The 19,770-nt window shown below is 42.8% G+C and overlaps 7 protein-coding genes across 7 annotated transcripts; 5 read left to right on the forward strand and 2 right to left on the reverse strand.

The window, feature by feature from the left end:
- Nucleotides 1-1,993: 1,993 nt before the first annotated feature.
- Nucleotides 1,994-4,350, forward strand: BDB00DRAFT_866847 (major facilitator superfamily domain-containing protein; the record flags this gene model as incomplete). The annotated part of the gene is made up of 10 exons (XM_053126274.1): nucleotides 1,994-2,269; nucleotides 2,346-2,400; nucleotides 2,482-2,549; nucleotides 2,662-2,736; nucleotides 2,826-2,842; nucleotides 2,937-3,161; nucleotides 3,259-3,559; nucleotides 3,633-3,889; nucleotides 3,986-4,076; nucleotides 4,159-4,350. 10 exons carry the CDS (start codon nucleotides 1,994-1,996, stop codon nucleotides 4,348-4,350), a joined length of 1,557 nt encoding a protein of 518 aa, XP_052985627.1.
- A 2,881-nt stretch (nucleotides 4,351-7,231) lies between these two features.
- Nucleotides 7,232-9,283, forward strand: BDB00DRAFT_783423 (major facilitator superfamily domain-containing protein; the record flags this gene model as incomplete). The annotated part of the gene is made up of 6 exons (XM_053120380.1): nucleotides 7,232-7,453; nucleotides 7,560-7,682; nucleotides 7,778-7,852; nucleotides 7,947-8,498; nucleotides 8,659-9,006; nucleotides 9,092-9,283. The coding sequence occupies 6 exons, from the start codon at nucleotides 7,232-7,234 to the stop codon at nucleotides 9,281-9,283; spliced, it is 1,512 nt and encodes a 503-aa protein (XP_052985628.1).
- A 1,051-nt stretch (nucleotides 9,284-10,334) lies between these two features.
- On the reverse strand, nucleotides 10,335-10,940 carry BDB00DRAFT_753618 (uncharacterized protein; the record flags this gene model as incomplete). Its single annotated transcript, XM_053118703.1, has 2 exons — nucleotides 10,335-10,426; nucleotides 10,526-10,940. Coding segments are annotated over 2 exons (507 nt in total), but the record flags the coding sequence as incomplete, so codon positions are not given.
- Nucleotides 10,941-11,443: 503 nt separating this feature from the next.
- Nucleotides 11,444-13,218, forward strand: BDB00DRAFT_796522 (Manganese/iron superoxide dismutase). The gene is made up of 7 exons (XM_053121471.1): nucleotides 11,444-11,901; nucleotides 12,001-12,172; nucleotides 12,284-12,442; nucleotides 12,522-12,541; nucleotides 12,624-12,687; nucleotides 12,793-12,830; nucleotides 12,988-13,218. Exons 1-7 carry the CDS (start codon nucleotides 11,788-11,790, stop codon nucleotides 13,090-13,092), a joined length of 672 nt encoding a protein of 223 aa, XP_052985630.1. The 5' UTR covers nucleotides 11,444-11,787; the 3' UTR covers nucleotides 13,093-13,218.
- Nucleotides 13,219-13,657: 439 nt separating this feature from the next.
- BDB00DRAFT_796525 (uncharacterized protein) lies at nucleotides 13,658-14,803 on the forward strand. The gene has a single exon (XM_053121472.1). It carries the CDS (start codon nucleotides 13,835-13,837, stop codon nucleotides 14,483-14,485), a length of 651 nt encoding a protein of 216 aa, XP_052985631.1. The 5' UTR covers nucleotides 13,658-13,834; the 3' UTR covers nucleotides 14,486-14,803.
- On the reverse strand, nucleotides 14,804-16,053 carry BDB00DRAFT_796526 (nucleophile aminohydrolase). Its single transcript, XM_053121473.1, has 6 exons — nucleotides 15,915-16,053; nucleotides 15,619-15,803; nucleotides 15,412-15,519; nucleotides 15,068-15,337; nucleotides 14,951-14,993; nucleotides 14,804-14,876 (listed from the first exon to the last, which is right to left on the reverse strand). Exons 1-6 carry the CDS (start codon nucleotides 15,915-15,917, stop codon nucleotides 14,871-14,873), a joined length of 615 nt encoding a protein of 204 aa, XP_052985632.1. The 5' UTR covers nucleotides 15,918-16,053; the 3' UTR covers nucleotides 14,804-14,870.
- Nucleotides 16,054-16,073: 20 nt separating this feature from the next.
- Nucleotides 16,074-18,134, forward strand: BDB00DRAFT_796529 (uncharacterized protein). Its single transcript, XM_053121474.1, has 6 exons — nucleotides 16,074-16,492; nucleotides 16,562-16,954; nucleotides 17,032-17,221; nucleotides 17,317-17,401; nucleotides 17,466-17,557; nucleotides 17,629-18,134. The coding sequence occupies exons 1-6, from the start codon at nucleotides 16,209-16,211 to the stop codon at nucleotides 18,019-18,021; spliced, it is 1,437 nt and encodes a 478-aa protein (XP_052985633.1). The 5' UTR covers nucleotides 16,074-16,208; the 3' UTR covers nucleotides 18,022-18,134.
- Nucleotides 18,135-19,770: the final 1,636 nt, after the last annotated feature.

A 19,770-nucleotide genomic window follows, 5' to 3' on the forward strand; every position in this document is an offset into this window, starting at 1 on the left:
CAACTCCCTGTTCCTAGATTGATAGCCATCACTACATGTGTTTAAGAGCCATTGCAGCTAGTAAGCGCCACCAGAAGTAGAAGTTGTGGTGAGTTTATAGTCCCTTCGATAGTGATGATTAGCTTTGTCACACTGGGTCGTTCATCAGCGGTAAGTACTGTTTATTTGGCTCATATAATAATATCCTCTTCAAACGTTATAGCAACGTACTGTGTTATTACATGCTAGCATCCACAACTGTTTTACTGTCGCTTTGGATTAGATTATCATCGACATTCGCTTAGATCGAACATATACTATATGTATACGATAGGTAAATAAATGATTGTGCTTTACTATGCAAGACCATCACAAAGTAATAATTGCTATTCATGCCCCTCCCCCTCCTGTTTAGTGTTATTTTTTTAGATTAATGAATAATGCCATTGTTTTCGGTAGCCTATACGTGCATTCTCTACAATCTTATATGTCTAACACACAAAAACAATAGGACATACTGTATAGCTGTAGCTAAAAGATTCTGACCGTAGAAATAAAATCCATGAAAGTGAAGAGAAAGATACATAAGCATCATATCATACAACGATGATTTATGATACATATTACAGAGTCAGATAATTGATGACAAGTTCTCTTGATGACAATTGACTATATGTGTACGTGGTTGCACTATGTCTCATCGATGATCAATCTGTTATATATCAGTGCTTTATGATGTATGATTTGATCGAGCCCTTCGACCAAACAGAAGCAGTAGGTAGAGGAAGCTGTTTCTATCCGCACTAGCAACAATGACGATTTTCAACCAAGATTTCTGAGATAGTGCCAATTTCTCTATCAGGCGGCTTGCACGGATGATCTTAAACGCACTCCATTTCAACCGAGTAAGAACAAAGAACGTGTGAAATAGAAAGTATGGATTAGTGAGACGAGCATCAGAACAGAACGCTCTATAACATATAGCACCAATATCTACCTGTTCTTTTCTCTCTCTCTGGTAGCAATAGCAGCTCCCATACAATCCAATGATACAATGATTAGTGAGATAAAAGAAAATTTTTGCTATGATTGGCTGTTATATCCGTTAGCACAGCAAATGAATCAAAGATGTACAACTGGGATTACTGTTTTTATACATAAAAGGCAACGAATAATTCCCAAGAGATGCAGTGAGAAAATAGTCATAATAAAAGTGATTGGTGCCACAACAGAATACAGATCTGGTTGTAATCCCGGGGATATTCCACCAACTTTCGACTTTGAATATTGATCCGGTATTGGAAAAACGCGGGGCATCAAAAATCCCAAAAACGTGCACAACAGTTGCTACAATAACGATCTAGTCTGTTCGCCTGTTGCTGCGCGATGGCTGTGTACCGCTTCAATAAAATAATGCTTGTGTACGCTTTAGAAGTAAGAAGCCAAAACGATAACTTATAGCCTTAAACACCACGGTAAAATTAAACTATGACATTAAAAGTAACAGAACAGCGTCGCTGTATGACAAGAGCAGTTGTTGCATGGTACACCAGATCTTGCGTGACAGCCTTATTCTTTTGTCTTTCCTCCGACTTCGTTCTTATCATGCTAGTCGCTCAATAATAATAATAAAAAAAAGCTTCCGCTGCTAATGCAAGTAGTACGGCCTCTCATTTGAAAATGTGTCAACGGCTACACTAGCATTGTCCAACATTATAAGGCACTCCACAATATCCTTAGACGCTACCGCCAGATACAATCATACCAGGCTTTCACTCTGTAAAGTCACGACGCCTGATCCGTGACAAAACTCGCTATGTATGAGAAAATTTTACGAGAATGTAGGACATGGATTATGGTCTGTGAGAATATGTACTAGTTGAGACGTACACGTTGTCACTGCTATAAAAGAATTGACACTTTTATGACGCTCAAGAAAAGCATCCTCCCACGGCTCTCTCTTATTTTTTCTCGTTTGTGTATATACTTCCAGTCAAAGCATATAATATAAAACATGGGGGCATCACAGCAAGACTATCATGGCGACAATAGCAACAATGAAAAGGCAGCACAAGTGATGGAAACGACGCATACTGAGCGTGTCATCGTACAAGATAAAAAGATAGACGGAGACGCAGCTTCGTCGGACTCTTCGGACGGTGTCGAAAATGATGAAGAGAAAGCGAAAGGGTTCCGGAAGCCGTACGTCAAATCTGAAGCAGAGAAGAAACTTGTCCGAAAGATCGCATGCACTCTGATGCCTTTTGTGGCATGGATTCTTATGTTACAGGTAATTTAACACGGCATTATTGATCGCTTTTATTTTGTTATTCCGAGTTGCTAACTTTTTAATGCACAATCCGTAGTTCGCAGATAAAGCAGCATTAAGTGTATCGGCTGTACTTGGAATCTACGATGATGGTATGTGTAACTATTTTCGTTTTTTAGCATCATCCAAACACACGGTTATTAACAACTATTCGCTTCATCTTGTAAACACAGTGCATTTGACTGGGTCACAATTCAGCTGGCTTGGTTCCATGTTTTTCATAGGGCATTTAGTCTGTCAGGTACTATCAAATAGTAGCACGGCAGACACAGCTTCTAGTCATACAATGCAACGCATCAAAACTAAAATTTGAACTCACAATCAATGTACTGTATACCTCCTTTTACTATTAGCCTTTCAATAACATTCTGCTACAAAAGCTTCCAGTTGGACGTTATCTCGGTGTCTGCATTTTTATTTGGGGTTTTGTAAGTCTACTATTCAGTAGAAAGGATACTTAGCAACTACCAAGCAGGTACAAGTGTAAAGAATAAATGATAACTAATATACTTTACAGATCATGCTTGCAACAGCGTATTGTCATACTTTCTCCCAACTCATGGGGATGCGCTTCCTGCTTGGCCTTTTTGAGGGAGCCGCTATGCCCAGGTACAAATTTTTTTTTTAGTGGACAAGGATCGAGAAACAACAGTGATTTGGAATCTAATTATGAGCTACCTCCGTATTTCTTCAGTGTTTACCTTATTGTCAATACACTCTTTCGACGATCTGAGCAGACGACATTTTATGGTATTGTTACCATGGCAAGCGGATGGGGCTCTATCTTTGGAGGCTTAGTAGCTTATGGTATTTCTAACCTTGGTCATCAGCGAGGAATTATGATGTGGCGCTGGTAAGTAGATGATTACCACGGGTGGCAGGATGACCTGGGTATCATGCATTGCATAAATAAAGGATAGTACTAACTTTAACACCCATCATGACAACAGGAACCACATCATTTTTGGTGCATTGACTATCCTTCTCGGACTTCTCTGTTTCTTCTTCTTGGTCGACAACCCCAAGTCATGGCTCTTGCGATTGACCGAAGAAGAAGAAAAAATTGCAGATGAACGAACACGAGATAATGCCGTTGTTCGCCACCAGAACATCAAATGGGGGCAGATGTTGGAAGCATTGACAGAAGTTCGCTTTTACTGCATCTGCCTTGCTGTCATGGGATTGAATATGCAAAATGGTGCACTTCAAGTTTTCAGCGCACAATTTATCAAGGAACTCGGTGACTTTACTGTAAGCTGAAGATGATTATATTTTTCTTTATATCTTCGATGACACTAACGTATAGCTGGTACTTATTATAAAGGCTGGAGAATCGATTCTGCTCAAGGTACCTGCTGGTACATGCTCTTTCTTGGGTGTCGTGTTTGCAACCATTGTAGCAAGACGCACTGGTCAAATCTGCTACACTGGAGCTTTCATGTCTACCGTCAGTCTAATTGGTTGCATTATCCTTGCTGTTGTCGAACAAGGTCCTGCCAAGCTTGCTGGATTTTACATTTCATGGTTCTTGACTGGAGGTTACAGTTTGCTAATTACCACAATTGGAACTAACGTGTCTGGGTATGTTCATAATCAATTTGCTGCTACAACACTCGTTTTAATTCTTTGTATAATGCTGAACTCATTGACACGTACTTTGTATACAAAAAAAAACAGCTACAGTAAGAAGATCTTCTATAACGGTGCCTTTGTTATTTTCTATACAATCGGCAACTTTATCGGTCCATTATGCATGGTTGAAAGAGAGGTCAGTATCTTTTTCGCAAACTTTTTCTATATTGCATGCCCAGTTCTCGACGAAATAAATGAAACTAATAAATGTATAATAGGCACCGCGATACACAGGTGCGATGATTGGCTTCTGTATTGGTAACGGTGTTGCCATTGCTAGTTATCTGGTGATGCGTTTCATGATGGCCAAGGAGAATCAGAAGCGGTTGGCGAATCCTCCCGCAGAGGAAACGGACGTCACTTTGGATCTCACCGATAAACAAGATAGAAACTACATTTATAAACTATAGAGTGATACTATTATATTTGCTCTACATTATTACGTAGTACTACATACTCGTGGTATTTTCTACTCATACACGCAACTACATATAAATTTTGTATATATATTAGTTTGTTTCTATAAAGCTTCTTTAAAATGTTTCCTTGATTACAACTTGCTTTGCCATATGTAAATAGTGTTCTTATATTTTAACAGCCCGTTGAAGAAAGATTCTACATATATATATATATTATTCTGTAATTCTCCTAGAACCTAATCCTCTAGCACGATATCGAGCTCTGTTTCTGTGTCATCATACCGTCCATTTTTAGTCATCATGCTTCTGTCTAGAGCAGCATCATCACATGGTCATCCCTTCATCGGCATTTGTCCATTTTGAGACCTTCTGTATAGTAGTTGCACAGAAACCATTGCAATATGACATAGTTTTCGAAAGTCTATTTGTGAAACACTGCTGTCAGTATTAGCTACATCACTTTCCTTAAATTTGCTTCATGTGAAAAAAATAGAGACCTGGAAAAATTAGATAGAAGAACTACGTGAAACGGTACTTCTCTAGTATCATGACTTATTTACCATTGCCTAACGTCTGTACATTCTGATTCGCAGTATGTATCTTTGGTCTAAGTTGAAACCTATCCGTGTACTTTGCCAGATATCGACTAGGTCAATTCTGATATCAATGAGATGGTGACAGAGAGTGATGAATGACCAAGAATAAGGAAAGGACGTTGTGTACACATTTATTGGTTCTGAGTGACTCAAGTTGGGGGACTATCGGAAATATGGTGCTGAATACTTTGTTGTCAATTTACTAGTTCGTCCGTATACAGAAGATTTCGCGTTACTAAAACAGATTGGTGAATTGACCTGCTCGAATTAGTCTCAAAGCGATGTGTTTTATTACAATCTAAATGTGCTATCCCTGATGTGCTAACTCTTATTGGCTTGACGTGTTCAACTATACTCAATCACTCAACCCATGGTCTTTCCTCAATGCAGACGTTCGTTTGTAACGTCGCGCATCTCCAACATGTATCTTTTGACAAGAATCAAAGGTTGATCTGTGTTGTATGGGGTACACATAGAAACGTTTAAAATTACATATTTATGTCTTTTCGACACTGCTGTAGTAAGATTGGTACATATCAACATAGCTGAAAAGGCGAACGATGTATGGTAGATATTTTTCATTCATCAAAATCTAGTATCTACCGCTAGCTTGGGTTCAGTAATTTGCGTGTGTATTTGTGACGATACAAGAAAAGGGCACGTTGCTAACGATGGTTGCTGATGTTGTGTGTATAGTAATTGAAGAACGAGAGCTCAGCGACCATTCAGAACCAATTATACGTTATTACTGCCTTAACATGAAGCTGAGATAAGAGCCATCGTCTACTACCTTACACAGGTGATCGTACGAGGAAAATTAAGTAGATTTTCACGATCTAAGATGATAAAATTTTAAGGAAGCAGTGACAGTAAAGTATTCCAAAAATAACGGTGGGGAGGTTTCCCGATATTCTACATATTCGACGAGTTTATCGGTTGGACTCAACGGGGAAACGTGGGTGACGATTTGAGTGGATTTCTTGTTATGGAATCTATTATGATGTAGGGCAGAGATCGCGGGTACTACTGCTGCTGTGTCAAATCTGGTACGCTACTTATTGATGCGGCAAACGATACTGCTGTTTAGTCGAGAAGATGATGGTTAAACCGTTCATCTTAATGAACCAGCTTCAACTTTCGAAAAAAAAATGGTCAAAAAGAGTGTACGGAGCATCGATAAGTCGAATGACATATATAATGCACACTGTAGAATATATACCCGGAGAGATTTGATTTCTAATACATAATGCGCGCTGGTTTCTTGATGCCTTCGGGTTCTCCGACGACACACTCACGCCCTCGTATCTTTTTCTTTTTTCTTTTTGAGTAACACATCCGAGGGAGTGGGGTGCGGGACGGACGTTAAGATTAAGAGCATAAAAAAATATAGAGTACTTTTTGTACCGTCACTCTCGCTTCCAAATATGTAAGCTAACCCAGAACAGCTACTGTAGAATAAAGGATTATGTGGAAAAAAAAAGTAACAATTGTATTCATTTCTGAATTTACACAGAAAAGACATACACTTTTTCCCATAAAGGTCGCATTTTCTCCTAAAAGAAACATATGCCAATGACAGAATACAGACTACTACGGGAAAAAAAACCAACCATAGATGTGGTGTTCGCATAGAATGTACAAAATATTCCCATTTCGGGTGCACAGATGCGATGCGTGTGTGTGGGAAGAAATACTCAAATAAAAAAAAATAAACTTCTGTTTTCTCAAAAAGTGTGGGGGGGCAATGAAAAATTATTGGTCCCGCATAGTTCAAGCATGGAATTCAGCGAAATGGGATTCGAGTGATACACAGCTGCCCAATATGGGTATTTTCAACCACCGTTACCCCGGATTTACCCCATAACTCCAAAAAAAAAAGAAAAGAAGCGAGTGTGCGTGTGTGTGTGTGTATTGGATGAGGAGTAAGGTGGTATTAGAGCACGTTGTTCAAGCGCGGGAATCTCCATGACAAAACGGTATTTCGTGAGAATGATACTATCCGTTTTGATCCAACTCTTCGATCTGTCAAACGCAATGGTGACTCCTACCTGCCAACCTGCCTGCTCCATCCCGGCGGCCTTTCTCCAGCCAACCTTATGATTCACTAGATCTTCCTTCTGTATATATAAGCTGTCCTTCCTTTTATCAACAGGTCTTTCGTCTCGTTCGTCACGCCCCTGTTGTTACCATACTATTTTTCTATTTCTCTTATAATTTACCTACCTACTATTGCAATTTTTATTACACGAGACCTTTCATATTAGATATCCTTCATCATGTTGTTCAATAACAAGAACGGCAACAGCAATGACGAGCAAAAACCCAATGTTATTCACAACGACGTCAAGAGTGATGCCGCATCCAGTCTCTCTGTAGATCATGAAAAAGGTGGTGTTGGTTTCCAAAAGCCATATGTCAAGACAGAAGCTGAAAAGCGTCTAGTGAGAAAAATTACATACACTATCATGCCCTTGGTGTCTTGGATCATTATTGTACAGGTAATCATCTGTTTATTTTGGACTTGTACTGTGAGATAATAACTTTATTTTATTCGAGCATTATTAATCTAAATCATGTTTCTACCCTCTATTCTAATAATGATAGTTTGCCGACAAAGCAGCTTTGAGCGTTTCAGCCGTACTTGGTATCTATGAAGACACGCAAATCACCGGTTCACAATTCAGCTGGCTTGGATCACTCTTCTTTTTGGGTCATCTTGTTTTCCAGGTAATTATAATAACAGGACTTCTCTAATATGTTGAATTGAAACAATGATAACTCAAATATAACATTTCTTTTTGGTGTACGTATATATTGTGTAGCCCCTTAACAGTTACTTCTTACAACGTTTTCCGATCGGCCGCTATATGGGCGTCTGCATTATTCTATGGGGTGCGGTATGTAAAATGATTCTAAGACTTGTTTACTAGGTAATATCATACACAATCAAGTTCTCTGATAAGCTTATATTGTACTTTGACATTGATATAGGTTATGCTTTTCACCGCCCTATGTCACACGTTTCCAGAACTTGCAGCCGTCCGTTTCCTTTTGGGCTTTTTTGAAGCTGCATGCATGCCCACAATCTACCTCTTGGTCAACACCATGTACCGTCGATCTGAACAAACGACCTACTTTGGTGTAGTCACCATGTGCTTTGGTATGGGCTCTGTGGTCGGTAACTTGGTTGCTTTTGGTATCTCGCACATGGGCACTCGCTTGAACATTGAAATGTGGCGGTGGAATCATATTGTATTTGGCTCAATTACCGTGTTCCTGGGTCTCCTGGCGTTCTTCTTCCTCGCCGATAACCAGCGATCCAAACTCTTGCGCCTGACGGAAGAAGAAAAGGTCATTGTCGAGGAACGTATCCAGGATAATGCTGTCGTTCGTAACGTGGAAATCAAAAAGTACCAGATCGTCGAAGCACTCATGGAGCCGCGTTTGTGGTTGATGTGCATTGCTGCCATTGGTTTGCAGATCCAAAATGGCGGTTTGCTTGTGTTCAGTGCTCAATTCATCAAGGGTCTTGGTAGCTTTTCGGTATGTTGTACAACTCTTACTACTTCTTCTCACACACCCTCAGCCCCTGCTTCTTCTCGCTGTTTGTGCTACTTGCCCAAACCAGAAAAAGAGTAAAGAGATTCTACATTAGATCTTATTTGTTATTTGTATTATACTAAACGGTCATGATATATAATAGTCTGGCGAATCGATCTTGCTTAAAATGCCTGGTGGCGTCGCTTCCACCCTAGGTACTATCCTTGCCACTCTTGTTGCTCGACGCACTAATCAAGTATGCTTGACCGGCATCATGATGGCCATCATCAGTTTGATCGGATGCATTGTGTTAGCCGCTATTCCTGATGGCGCCGTCAAACTCCTGGGTTATTACTTGAGCTGGGCAAGCACCGGTGGCTATGGTCTTCTTGCCACTTCCGTTGGCAACAATGTGTCTGGCTACACAAAGAAGATTTTCTACAATTCCATGCTTGTCGTCTTTTACACCCTTGGTAACTTCATTGGACCACTTATCATGTTGGAGAAGGAGGTTTGTATATATCTATTCTTCTTTCTAGAATTGCTGTCGTACCATGAGAAGACTCATTGACCGAATTGATCTTTCACTAAAATAGGCTCCACGATACATTGGTGCCATGATTGGCTTTTGCGCCGGCAATGGTGTGGCCATTGCGTGCTTCTTCACTCTCCGAGCCCTGATGATGCGTGAGAACAAGCGTCGTTTGGCTAACCCACCAGATGCCCCAACAGATGCTCACTTGGATTTGACCGACAAAGAGGACAAAAACTTTTTGTTCAGATTGTAATAACTTGTATCATAACCTTACTCAACTTTTCCCCCCCTTGTACATGCGATTGCGTAGAGCGCCTCCCCGAAAAAAAAAAGACAGCTCAGTTGATATACATATATATAAATAATAGTAATAATAGTAGAAATAGTTACAGTATTAGAAAAAGAAAGAAAACACACATTTTGAATTTATACGTACATAGAATAAAAAAGATAACCCATAAAGTAACATAATGTGCAACGCTTGTTAAATTTAAAAAAGAAGGGGGGTGGGGAGATGCAATTGGCCATGATGACATATAGAAACAGGAACAGGTATAAGGTAGGGAAGGGGTGCAATAATAAGTAGCCCAAAGTTTACGAGAATGTCGCTATAAGTCGTCAGCGTCACAAAGCAATAGCTTTATTGAGGGCAACCGGGCATGACGCTCCACAGCTGGAGGAGGACACATGTCGTTGTGGTGGGGTTCTTGTTGTTCTTGTTCTTGTTGTGAATGCTGACTAAGGTAACCTGCAGCAGCTAAAGAGCTCAATGGAGGTAGCCCTTTAAAGCCATCGTCCATTGCACACAACGGTTGCTCAGGGCCGAGTCGACAATAATAGTGCGTTGTTGTTGCAGTTGTTGTTTCTGGTGTTCCTGGCTCGTCCACCAGCATCATCATCATCGTCAAAGGTGCTGACGCTTGCCATTTTTGGGCACACACCCACGCTTCGTGGTCTTCTTCTTGTTGTTGTCCCTGGTGATTGGTTCTTTGTTCCACACAGTCTCCGCCGCTTATAGGTGCTTGCGTTGTTGTTGTTGTTGTTGTTGCTGCTACTAGCGTTCGAGGATAATTGTAATAGGAGTAGTCGTAATCGCCAGTTTCACTGCTGCTGCTTGCGCTTTCTTCTGATGAATCTGCTGCTGATAATGAGGGCTCGTCGTCTTCGCCATCAAAAGTAACCATATCAGTATTGTCGTCATCGTCATCTTCTTCGTCATCTTTGTTGTTGTTGTTGTTAATGAGAAACGTTGATTCTGGTATTTTTTCCGGGTCTGCGCGCTCGTTTGTAGACAGCTGAATTCCATGCAGCTGCTCAATATGGCGGGTCAGCTGGCCCCGTCGCCAAAATGATTTGTAACACCCTGGTGCAGGACAATGGTTTAATTTGGCTAAAGCTTGTTGTTGTTTCTGCTGCTGCTGCTGCTGTTGCTGTTGTGGAGCTGATGATGATACTGTGCTATTCTGATCGATGCTGCTCCTACTGCTGTTATTACTACTGCTGCGTGCTGACTTGTTGTAATGGTGTTGTTGTCCTGGATGGATGAATCTGAGGATCGAACAGTACTGTTGCTGACGCATATAAGCTGCTTCGTCGTCAGGTGAACGCGGTTTGGCTGAGTTGGAAGACCGGCGGGTGCGCTTGCGTCGATGTAGCAGGATCGTGGGTGGACTCAAGTGTGCGCGCGCATGGCGACTGAGTTCGTCGGATCGTGCAAAGCGCTTGTCACATAGCGTGCAAGCATGCGGCTTTTCGCCTGTGTGTGTGCGGATGTGCCGCACTTTATGCTCTAACCGATAGAACGACTTTTGGCAGTATTCGCAAATGTGGGGTCGAATGGCTTGTTCGTTGGAATGTGTGCGGGATGCTGCTGCTGCTGCTGCTGCTGATGATGATGATGGATGAGGCATGGCTTATGTTTAGGTGGGATATATGTATATGTGTATGTGTGTTTTGTTTATTTGAAGCGGAAAGCACTGGTTCTAATACGCGGCAGACAGCGGGAGTGCGAGTGCGAGTGAGAGTGATGAGTAGAGAGATGCTATGTAGAAAGAAGAAGAAGAAGAAGGTGGACTGGGGGAAGGGAAAAGGCGACGACGATTGATGTAGAAGAAAAGCTTATTATATATACTCTTGATTTGTATGTGTTGCAAAGAGGAGCCGTTCACTTACTGCTGCTGCTGCTGCTACTGTATATTTTTTATGTGCACCCCACTCCGTCCTCTCTTTGAAGGGCTATTGTAAGTTTTTATGTGGACACAAAATATGCGGGGTTTCCGATGTCTTTGTGTATGGTCGTTGGTTGATCCATGCATCTTCCCCCATACCTCATGATATTTTCGTTTCTGTACACACTTATTGTTATTATTATAATTACTGCTATGTGATGCGCTGTAAAACGCTGCCCGTTGCGCCCATCTCTCTCTCTCCCTTTATCATTGAAACTCATAGGAGAGAACGTGTGCGAAGTATTCCAGAACAGCCACTTTATTCCCTATGGTAACGAAACGTGCTGACGGTCAATCGATTATCCGGGGAGAGGTCGGAGGAGGAGAAGGAGAAGGTGACATCACCATCCGCACATAAGTTTCTCTCTAGTTCTCTTGTTTCGCTGTCTCCGGTCTGCTCGCTTTGCATATGAACGCGTCGCCCGCCGTCAACATGTCCGGGGCTTTAAACAAAATTTCGTGCGAAATCTGCTTTCATTTCTTTTTCTTCTTTTATTAACACTTTCGAAAGAAACAAACAATTACAAAAATGCTTTCGCTCGCTGCCCGTTCCGTCAAGTCCTCCAACTTCAAGTCGGCTGCTCGCTGCTTGACTGCCGTCCGCACCAAGGTCACCTTGCCTGATCTTCCTTACGGCTATGATGTATGTTTTCTTACCAACGCGTATTACCAAACCCACGGGGTGGGACCAACAAAAGCCCATCATTGTGATTAATAAAAATGTTTGTTCGTGCTCTCTTAGGCGCTTGAACCCTATATCAACACTGAAATCATGAAGCTCCACCATTCCAAGCACCATCAAACCTATGTCAATGCTTACAATGTTGCCGAGGAAAAGTTGCAGAGCTCGTTCCAGGCTAACAACCTGACCGAGCTGATTGCTTTGCAAAACGCAATCAAGTTTAACGGTGGTGGTGAGTTCGGTCTCTTTTTACCCTAAACGCGTGTCAATTACTTTATAAACAAACAAGCAACAGACTGGCAGCAAACAAGAGAAATACTTAGAAAATGTAAAATGTGTGTAGGTCACATCAACCACAGCTTGTTCTGGCAAAACTTGGCACCCAAGAGCAATGGTGGCGGTGAGCTGCCCAAGGGCGACTTGTTGAGCGCGATTGAAACCAAGTGGGGCTCCTTTGATGGTTTTGTTGCCAAGTTCAATGCCGCTGCTGCTGGCGTCCAAGGTAAGCAAAGGCAAATCCATTGATTGGATATGACTCGTCATCGGCTATTAACTCCTGTCACCTTTCATGATCCTTCTAGGCTCTGGCTGGGCATGGCTGGTAAGAATCAAATTGAATCTTCTATAGAGTTGAATTAAGGGGGGGAGAGATTACTAATGGATGACGTTGGGAATGTAAACAGGGCTTCAACAAGGAATCGAAGCAGCTGGAGATCGCCACCACTCCGAACCAAGATCCCTTGCTCGGTAAGCAGCAAAAGTCTGGCCCCGAAAGGGCGCGCATGAAGACACTGACCGGTGAATGGCTAAAGTGTTTAACCGGAACGTGCATTTAACTCAATACTCTTGTAGGATTGGCTCCTCTTTTGGGTGTTGATGTCTGGGAGCATGTAAGTAGTGCTTTTGGGCTGGGAGTTTTAATTCCGCGGAGTGGGGGAGGAGGAGGAGCTCAAGTCGATCGCACACACCTGCGCATCACACTCGCACCTTGTTCTCTTACACTTGACTAAACAATTGGGGTCACGGGGGGTGTTTCTTTTCCATTAGGCCTACTACCTTCAGTACAAGAATGTCCGCCCGGACTATCTCAAGGCCATCTGGGAGGTCATCAACTGGAAGACCGTTGCCGAGCGTTTCTCCAAGGCCCAGTGAAAGGCTTTTTGATTGTTGCCCTTAAGCGAGCAACATTGTACAGACCCCTCCTTCCCATTGCAATAAATGTGAATATCATCAATAAACAAAAAGAGACATTCTGAATGATGTCATTTGCATGAGTGAGATCTCTGTGGAGTAGCAAACATGCTGCGGGTTGAGTTGGGACACACTTGGTTGCTAATGGCTGTTTGAGAAGCTAACGAAACTAAACTTTTTTTTTCTCACAGCGCATATGCAACACCTCTTCTTGCACACATCTCCCTATGCTGTCTCTTCATGTCTGCCAAAAGTCGTTCCCGTCCAAATGAGTGAATGACAGTGATGGGCAGCCCATAAAAGGGAGATGCAACAGAGTTTGGGACCGGGGGAGGAAGGGTGGGGGGGCATGGGGGCGTGTGCTGCGCCATACCGAGTAAATAACTGCGAATAGAGGACAATCCCAATCGTGTCACAGGCCATGCGCTATTGGTCAGTTCAGCAAAAAAGATCGACAAAAGCGCAAATCATTCGGACTTTTTAGTGTTTCAAAAGCAAAGAAAATCCCTCCTCCCTTCCCACTCGCTCGCTTCTCTTCTTTTTTCTTTTTTAACTCCCTTCACCCACCTTCTTGCTCTTCTTCGCTTCTTTTCCTCTTCTTCCTCTACTTCCTCTCGTCCGTTTGGCCTCTACTGCTACCATCACTATTGCCACCACTATCACCATCCCACCCCCCTCCTCCTTCCTTTTGTCAACTTTCCAAATGTCCTCAGCACTCGCCCTGCCGCCGTCCAGCACAACAGCAGCGCAGGCGCTCTACGAACAACAGTCGCCTCAGTTTTGCATCGACACAACCATCACACCGCTCCACCAACAGGACAACTTTTTTCTTCCACCCACGCCACCACCCACGTCAAACAACTCGTCGCATCGACGTCCTCGTCCCTCACACAGCAGACACCATCGCCACACCGATCGACGGCGCGACTGCTTTGAGCTGCTCCAGGTCATCATCCAAGAGAACGAGCGGCGGGAGCGAGAAGAGTTTGAGCAGATGGAACGAGACGCCCCAAAAGTCACCGTTGCACGACGGTCATCCACGAGCCAAGAACTGCCCAGCATTCTCATTCACAAAGCACAGTCAATACCACCATCACCGCCAGCTACTACCACTACTACTACCACTACCACTACCACTACTACTGTTGCTACTACTGAGGCTCAAGCACAAGCAGCAGCAGAGGTCAACACACCGCCACCATCCCCAAAACGTCCGTCTGTGCGATTTGCTGCTGATGCCCCTCCCGCCAAAGCCGCTCCACAGCCGCAACCAACCACTTCTCGAACGTCTTCCATGACAAACAAGCTTCGGAGCCTCTTGCACCTGTCTTCGAAAAAGGTCTCGAACCTTTGACGATCGGCCCGCCCCTCCAATCCGTATTTCCTGTTAAAGCAGATCCCCACATATTCCACAGTTTCATTTGTTAGCACACTTGTTTCTTTAAAAAACACACCTCCACTCCACTCCACTCATACATCTTTTCCACACTGCATCTCCTTTCTTCTCATGTACAGATATCAACACCTATTTTGTTTTGCAAACACCCACCCCCTTGTATATTTTGTTTCTCTCATTCTGTTGTTGTCGTTTTTTTTTTCTCTCTTTCTTTTTGGCATGTCACAAGTAACCATAGTAGTAATAATATCATAAACCCGTATTACACACAAAGACTGTTTTTGTTGTTTTATTATTGTTATTGTAAGCCAGGAAAAGAGCTCTTTCTCCTTGTCATGTTCTCTTAGTCCTGTGATCATATGGATGGTATTAGCGATAAAGAAGCAGCAAATACTAGTGCCCCGTTTTTACTTCACACTTTACCTGTCGTGCTTTCAGGGTTCTCGTAACAATTTTATCCGGTGTTCTACAGTCGGTTACAGACATTATATGAGTTGGACTTTTAAGTTGAACACACCGCATCTTCAGTGCTAGACTTACATGATATGGACTACAGCACCCCAGCCAGATAATGCGTCTCGGTCCTGTGCATTCAGCAGCGCCTGCGAAATCGTCTCAAACAGATCCTCGGGCTCTAGATCAGGCTCCCACAACGACTCGCACATGCCATACAGATTAGGTCCTGCTGTGCCGCTCACAACAAAGTCCTTGGCAAAGTTGATACAGCCAATCAGATCCATCGAGCATATAAATGGCTCGTTGTTCTTGTCCAAACCCGCAACCACGGGCTCCACAAAATACGGTCCAAATCTATATCCTTATCTTGTCAGTGGTTCCCCCATCTTCCTAAGAGTTAATTGATATAAAGCGCATTCTCATATTACCGTCGCTCGTAAAGTGTGGATGAAACCATGTGTGCTAATGTCTTTGGCTCAATATCTCTTTCTTCGCGCATCTTGTACATATTGATCTTGAATCGGAAGCGTTCAGCCCTGCATAAATATGTGTATTATCATATACATCGTGGTCAGTACTGGGTATATGCACATAACTTCGAATAGTCCCCAGTTGTGGGCATAGTGAAAGCTTACAATGTCAGGACATCGGTTGCCAATCCTGGAAGACCAATGAACGTTTTCTCGGTTCCTTGAAACATCTTTTGGAATTCAGTCGATACGGTCATGAACTGTTGACCTAGACGCTTGTCTGCAGCAATAGCCACACAGTTCTTTCCATTCATGGCCACAACGGACCCACCATTATATTGCATAATCGACTAGATTGCATCGAAGCAAGAAAAAGTAATACAAGTGTTTTAGTGCTTTTCCTCCCCCGTAAATTTTCTATCGTCAATGGGGTGTTGTAATGTATCGTTTAGAATAATTACCATGATTGGTTATGTAAATTCCTTTCTAGTGGTATCGAAAAAACAAAAGTAGAGAGGATTGAAAAAGTGACGCGCGGCAAATACGAAGAGAGAGGAAAAAAAAAGTTGAAAGCACCCTTCAGTCCAAAGTGAGTACGCGTCGTCCCCCTCTCTCTCTCTCTCTCACATTGCTCCTTCAGTGAGAGGCGGACCTGGATTTTTACGTCACACTCCGCTGCCCGAAATGGATCGTCTTCTTTTTTTTTTTCTTAGACACCACCACCTGCGAAAAGAGCATATATTTAAGTTGGCGAAATGGATCCATCACCACCACCACAACAGCAGCAGCAGCAATCGCCTCAACTTCAAACACAGGCGCAAGCACAAGTGCAAGCACAACTGCCACAGACAGTAGTCAATGCCGACGTGCAATTACCACCAGGTTGGCTGACTGCTCGTCAACCTGGCATGCAAAGGCCTTATTACTACAACAGCGCAACCGGTGAAACGAGTTGGACGATCCCACCCATGCCACCACCTGGAGTCACTGGTGCAGCTACAAAAGAAACAGTAAAACCGAAATCGAAAAAGAAGACAAAGTAACTGAATACACAAAATATATTTTATGCCATGGAAGAAATATGTAAGCTCATATACACATATAACAGGAAACCGATTCCAGGAACAGAGTGGCTGCTGGTACAGACGCCCGACGGCCTTGAATTCTTTTATCACAAACCGACCAAAAAGTCCGTATGGGAGTTACCAGAAGAGTTAAAGGAACCCGTGGAGAAGATGAAGGAAGAGGAACGAGAACAACTTAGACAAGAGCAGGAAAAGAAGGAACAAGAGCAACGAGAACGCGAACAGCGTGAACGAGAAGAAAGAGAGGACGAACAACGACGCATTCAACAACAATTAATAGAACAGCAACAAGGCAAACGTAAAATGGAGGAAGAAGAAAATGACTCGGATAGTACGAAACGGGCCAAGCATGAAGAAAACGAACAAGAGTCACAGCAGCAGCAGCAGCAGCAGGATGAAGATCAGGAGGCAGCCGAGTAAGTTTTGTGGATACATATTTCGACTTGATTCGAATTGCACAGTCGCGATAGGCTCTTACTGATATGATCATTAGAATGACAGAAGAAGATTTGATGTATCAACTACAGGCCATGGAACCTGAAGAATTGGCGGCCATGGGTCTTGCTCCAGAGGAAGAAGGAGAAGGAGAACATAAACAACAACCTCCTGCACAACAGCAACAACCAGAGAAGTCCAACGAGCCACCACAGATGTTGGAAGAAGAACGGATAGAACTATTCACGGTAAGCTCGTTGTTTTGTTGACATATACCGAATCCGGTTAAAAAGTACATGTATGCTCACAGAAAGACATGGCTATTCCAAACAAACAAATACAGCAAATGTTATCGGAAAAAGATATATCGCCATTCACCACATGGGAAAGAGAACTACCCAAAATGATCAATGACGAGCGCTATAGCTGTAAGTTTTTCGACACTCGTTGATTTTCTGCTAGTAGACCCTCATTTTAGCTGATCCCTTATAGTGATACAACCACTTAGCAAGCGGAAGAACCTGTTTGATAATTTCTGTCGCGTGCTTGCTCAAGAGCACAAGGCCAAGAAGCCTGTTACCAAGGTAAAAAACCGACTACAAAGGCATTATAAGAATGATCCCACAAGATGAATTGCTAACTACGTGCACTACAGCCTCCAGAAGAACAATTCATGTCGCTACTAAAAGAAGAAGCAACAGCCAAAATGTATTGGGACGACTTTCGACGCAAAGTCAAGAACGACAGTCGCTTTAAAGCCATCCGTGAAATCAAGACACGCGAATCCATGTTTAAAGATTATGTCAAAAAGCTCCGGAAGGAAAAAGATGCGTCTGCGGCTTCCGGAAGTCACAGCAGCAAACGCGACAAACAGAGGGCATACATGGATCTGCTCAAACAAACCAAGGAGATTCACGCAGGCATGCGGTGGCGGGATGCAAAGGTCATTTTAGAAAAGGATAGTCGATACCTTGCGATCGAGTCAAAGCATCTTCGCGAGGACCTGTATCGTGACTATTTGGATGATTTGGATCGAAAGAGACGATGATTTTTTCTTTGCTTCTTTCTTTATTTCAAGTGAATGACTTTGTGGGATTTTTTTTATTGTGGGCAATTTTAAGGCTGGTTCAGCATCATGTCTGCACTATATAAAAAGACGAGAATGATCTCAAAAACAGTTTCGTTCTTTTTCAAGTCTCTTTGAAGGACCAAGTTCAAAGTTTTGCAGGGGAAAGCCATAGTCGACACACAAAGCTTGAAAGCTATGCTTATAGTTTGTTATTCTCTGGTAAACTGCTGCTTCTTTGCCACTTATTGATGCTGTTTGGCCGGCGTAAAAAGTCTAAAAAAATAGGCAGAGCGAAAAGATCTACCGATATGATATGGTCTATTTCATCTATAACCGCCAAACATTTCCCCAAAATTGAAAGCTATCAACCAAATCAATTGCTTTTATTTAGTCTAGTTCTATTTGGCTATATAACTCCTCTAAAGCATGTTTTGGGAAGGAGAGGATAGTCGTCAAAGTCGGCCGGTCAGGCGAAGGGGAAAATTGAAACGCACTCATGCATATTCGGGTAAACAATACTCGCGTGAAATTTCCTAATTTGGCTAATATCTAATGCCTTACACTGTCACTGGCAAGAGCTATGAGATGGGGCCACACCCTTTTCCTTCGACCAGACGCCACCACTTAGAAAGCGTCTAAAGAGCGCAAGAGAAAACGCAAAGAGAAAACAACACAATGAATATGAAAGATTTATAGCTTCGGGAAATCCAGCGATTGTTACACTTGTCAATGCAGAATCCGAATCAAATGACAACGACGACGATACTAACAATGATTGGGAACTCGTTGACTTGACTCACGATAATTTACAACAGGCTGCAAATCTATTGCTGGTTTGGAGGGACGATGCAGATAGATCCATGCGCGTAGTATACAACAAAGGCTCCCGTACGACCGATTGGCGAAGACGAACAGAAGCAGAAGGTGCTGCAGAAGGTTGCAAAAAAGTCACCAGCTATTATAAGAAGGCGACGCAAACGCCGAGTAAAATTCTTCCAAGCTCTCTCCAAAAAACCATAGAATTGCCATTGTCGATAGTGACGAGCAACTCTCACAACTTTTAGCATCTTTAACAGCACTTATAAAGCCAGTAGCGAACCAAGGAAGCACGTTCAATACTATTGATGCTTCTCAAATGGCGAAAACACAAGCTGTATACCGGTACTACTATTATCGATCACAGGGATTGAACAACAGTATTGATAGTTCGCAAATATCTGGACCACTCCATCAAAAGAGTACAGGGCAAAGGCCATCTGCTACTGGGCGCGCGAATTCCGTGATTCTGGGTCCATCTCAACACACCAACAATGCGTAACATCCTTGCTTTGGTTGAATTTATTAATGGAAACTATCGTCCCTAAAGTACTTGGTGTTCTAGGCTCAGTATCACAGACGACATTATGGCGATGCATGTCTGAATGGGGTTATCGATACCGCAAAAAAAAGCAAGGGTATATACTACGACGGGCACGAATGAGATGACGTGGTAGCATACCGATTACAATGGGCGAAACAAATGATGAAGTACTAGAAGCAAATGGAGTCGTACGAAGGAGAACGTGCAGAAGTCACAACTGAGCCATCTTTAGCGCCAGATCAAAAAAACAAATCGTTATGGTTACCCATGACGAGAACGACGTTAGACAAAAGCTATGGCTGGCAGACGGCGAGAGTATCCTACGCAACAAAAGTCCTGGGCAATCCATTATGATATCCGAGTTCCAA

This window comes from Zychaea mexicana, assembly GCF_025766255.1.
Source record: "Zychaea mexicana strain RSA 1403 chromosome Unknown BDB00scaffold_2, whole genome shotgun sequence".
NCBI classification, from domain to species: domain Eukaryota; kingdom Fungi; phylum Mucoromycota; class Mucoromycetes; order Mucorales; family Lichtheimiaceae; genus Zychaea; species Zychaea mexicana.

Bases quoted from the DNA above. Each gene is read 5' to 3' on its own strand.
- BDB00DRAFT_796522 (XM_053121471.1), top strand. From the start codon at position 11,788: ATGCTTTCGCTCGCTGCCCGTTCCGTCAAGTCCTCCAACTTCAAGTCG. The intron at 12,688-12,792 runs GTAAGCAGCAAA...ATACTCTTGTAG, and splicing joins GAACCAAGATCCCTTGCTCG to GATTGGCTCCTCTTTTGGGT. The intron at 12,831-12,987 runs GTAAGTAGTGCT...CTTTTCCATTAG, and splicing joins GTGTTGATGTCTGGGAGCAT to GCCTACTACCTTCAGTACAA.
- BDB00DRAFT_796525 (XM_053121472.1), top strand. From the start codon at position 13,835: ATGTCCTCAGCACTCGCCCTGCCGCCGTCCAGCACAACAGCAGCGCAG.
- BDB00DRAFT_796526 (XM_053121473.1), bottom strand. The intron at 15,520-15,618 runs GTAAGCTTTCAC...ATATTTATGCAG, and splicing joins GCAACCGATGTCCTGACATT to GGCTGAACGCTTCCGATTCA. The intron at 15,338-15,411 runs GTAATATGAGAA...ATAAGGATATAG, and splicing joins TCCACACTTTACGAGCGACG to ATTTGGACCGTATTTTGTGG.
- BDB00DRAFT_796529 (XM_053121474.1), top strand. From the start codon at position 16,209: ATGGATCCATCACCACCACCACAACAGCAGCAGCAGCAATCGCCTCAA. The intron at 16,955-17,031 runs GTAAGTTTTGTG...TATGATCATTAG, and splicing joins GAAGATCAGGAGGCAGCCGA to AATGACAGAAGAAGATTTGA. The intron at 17,222-17,316 runs GTAAGCTCGTTG...AAACAAATACAG, and splicing joins AACGGATAGAACTATTCACG to CAAATGTTATCGGAAAAAGA.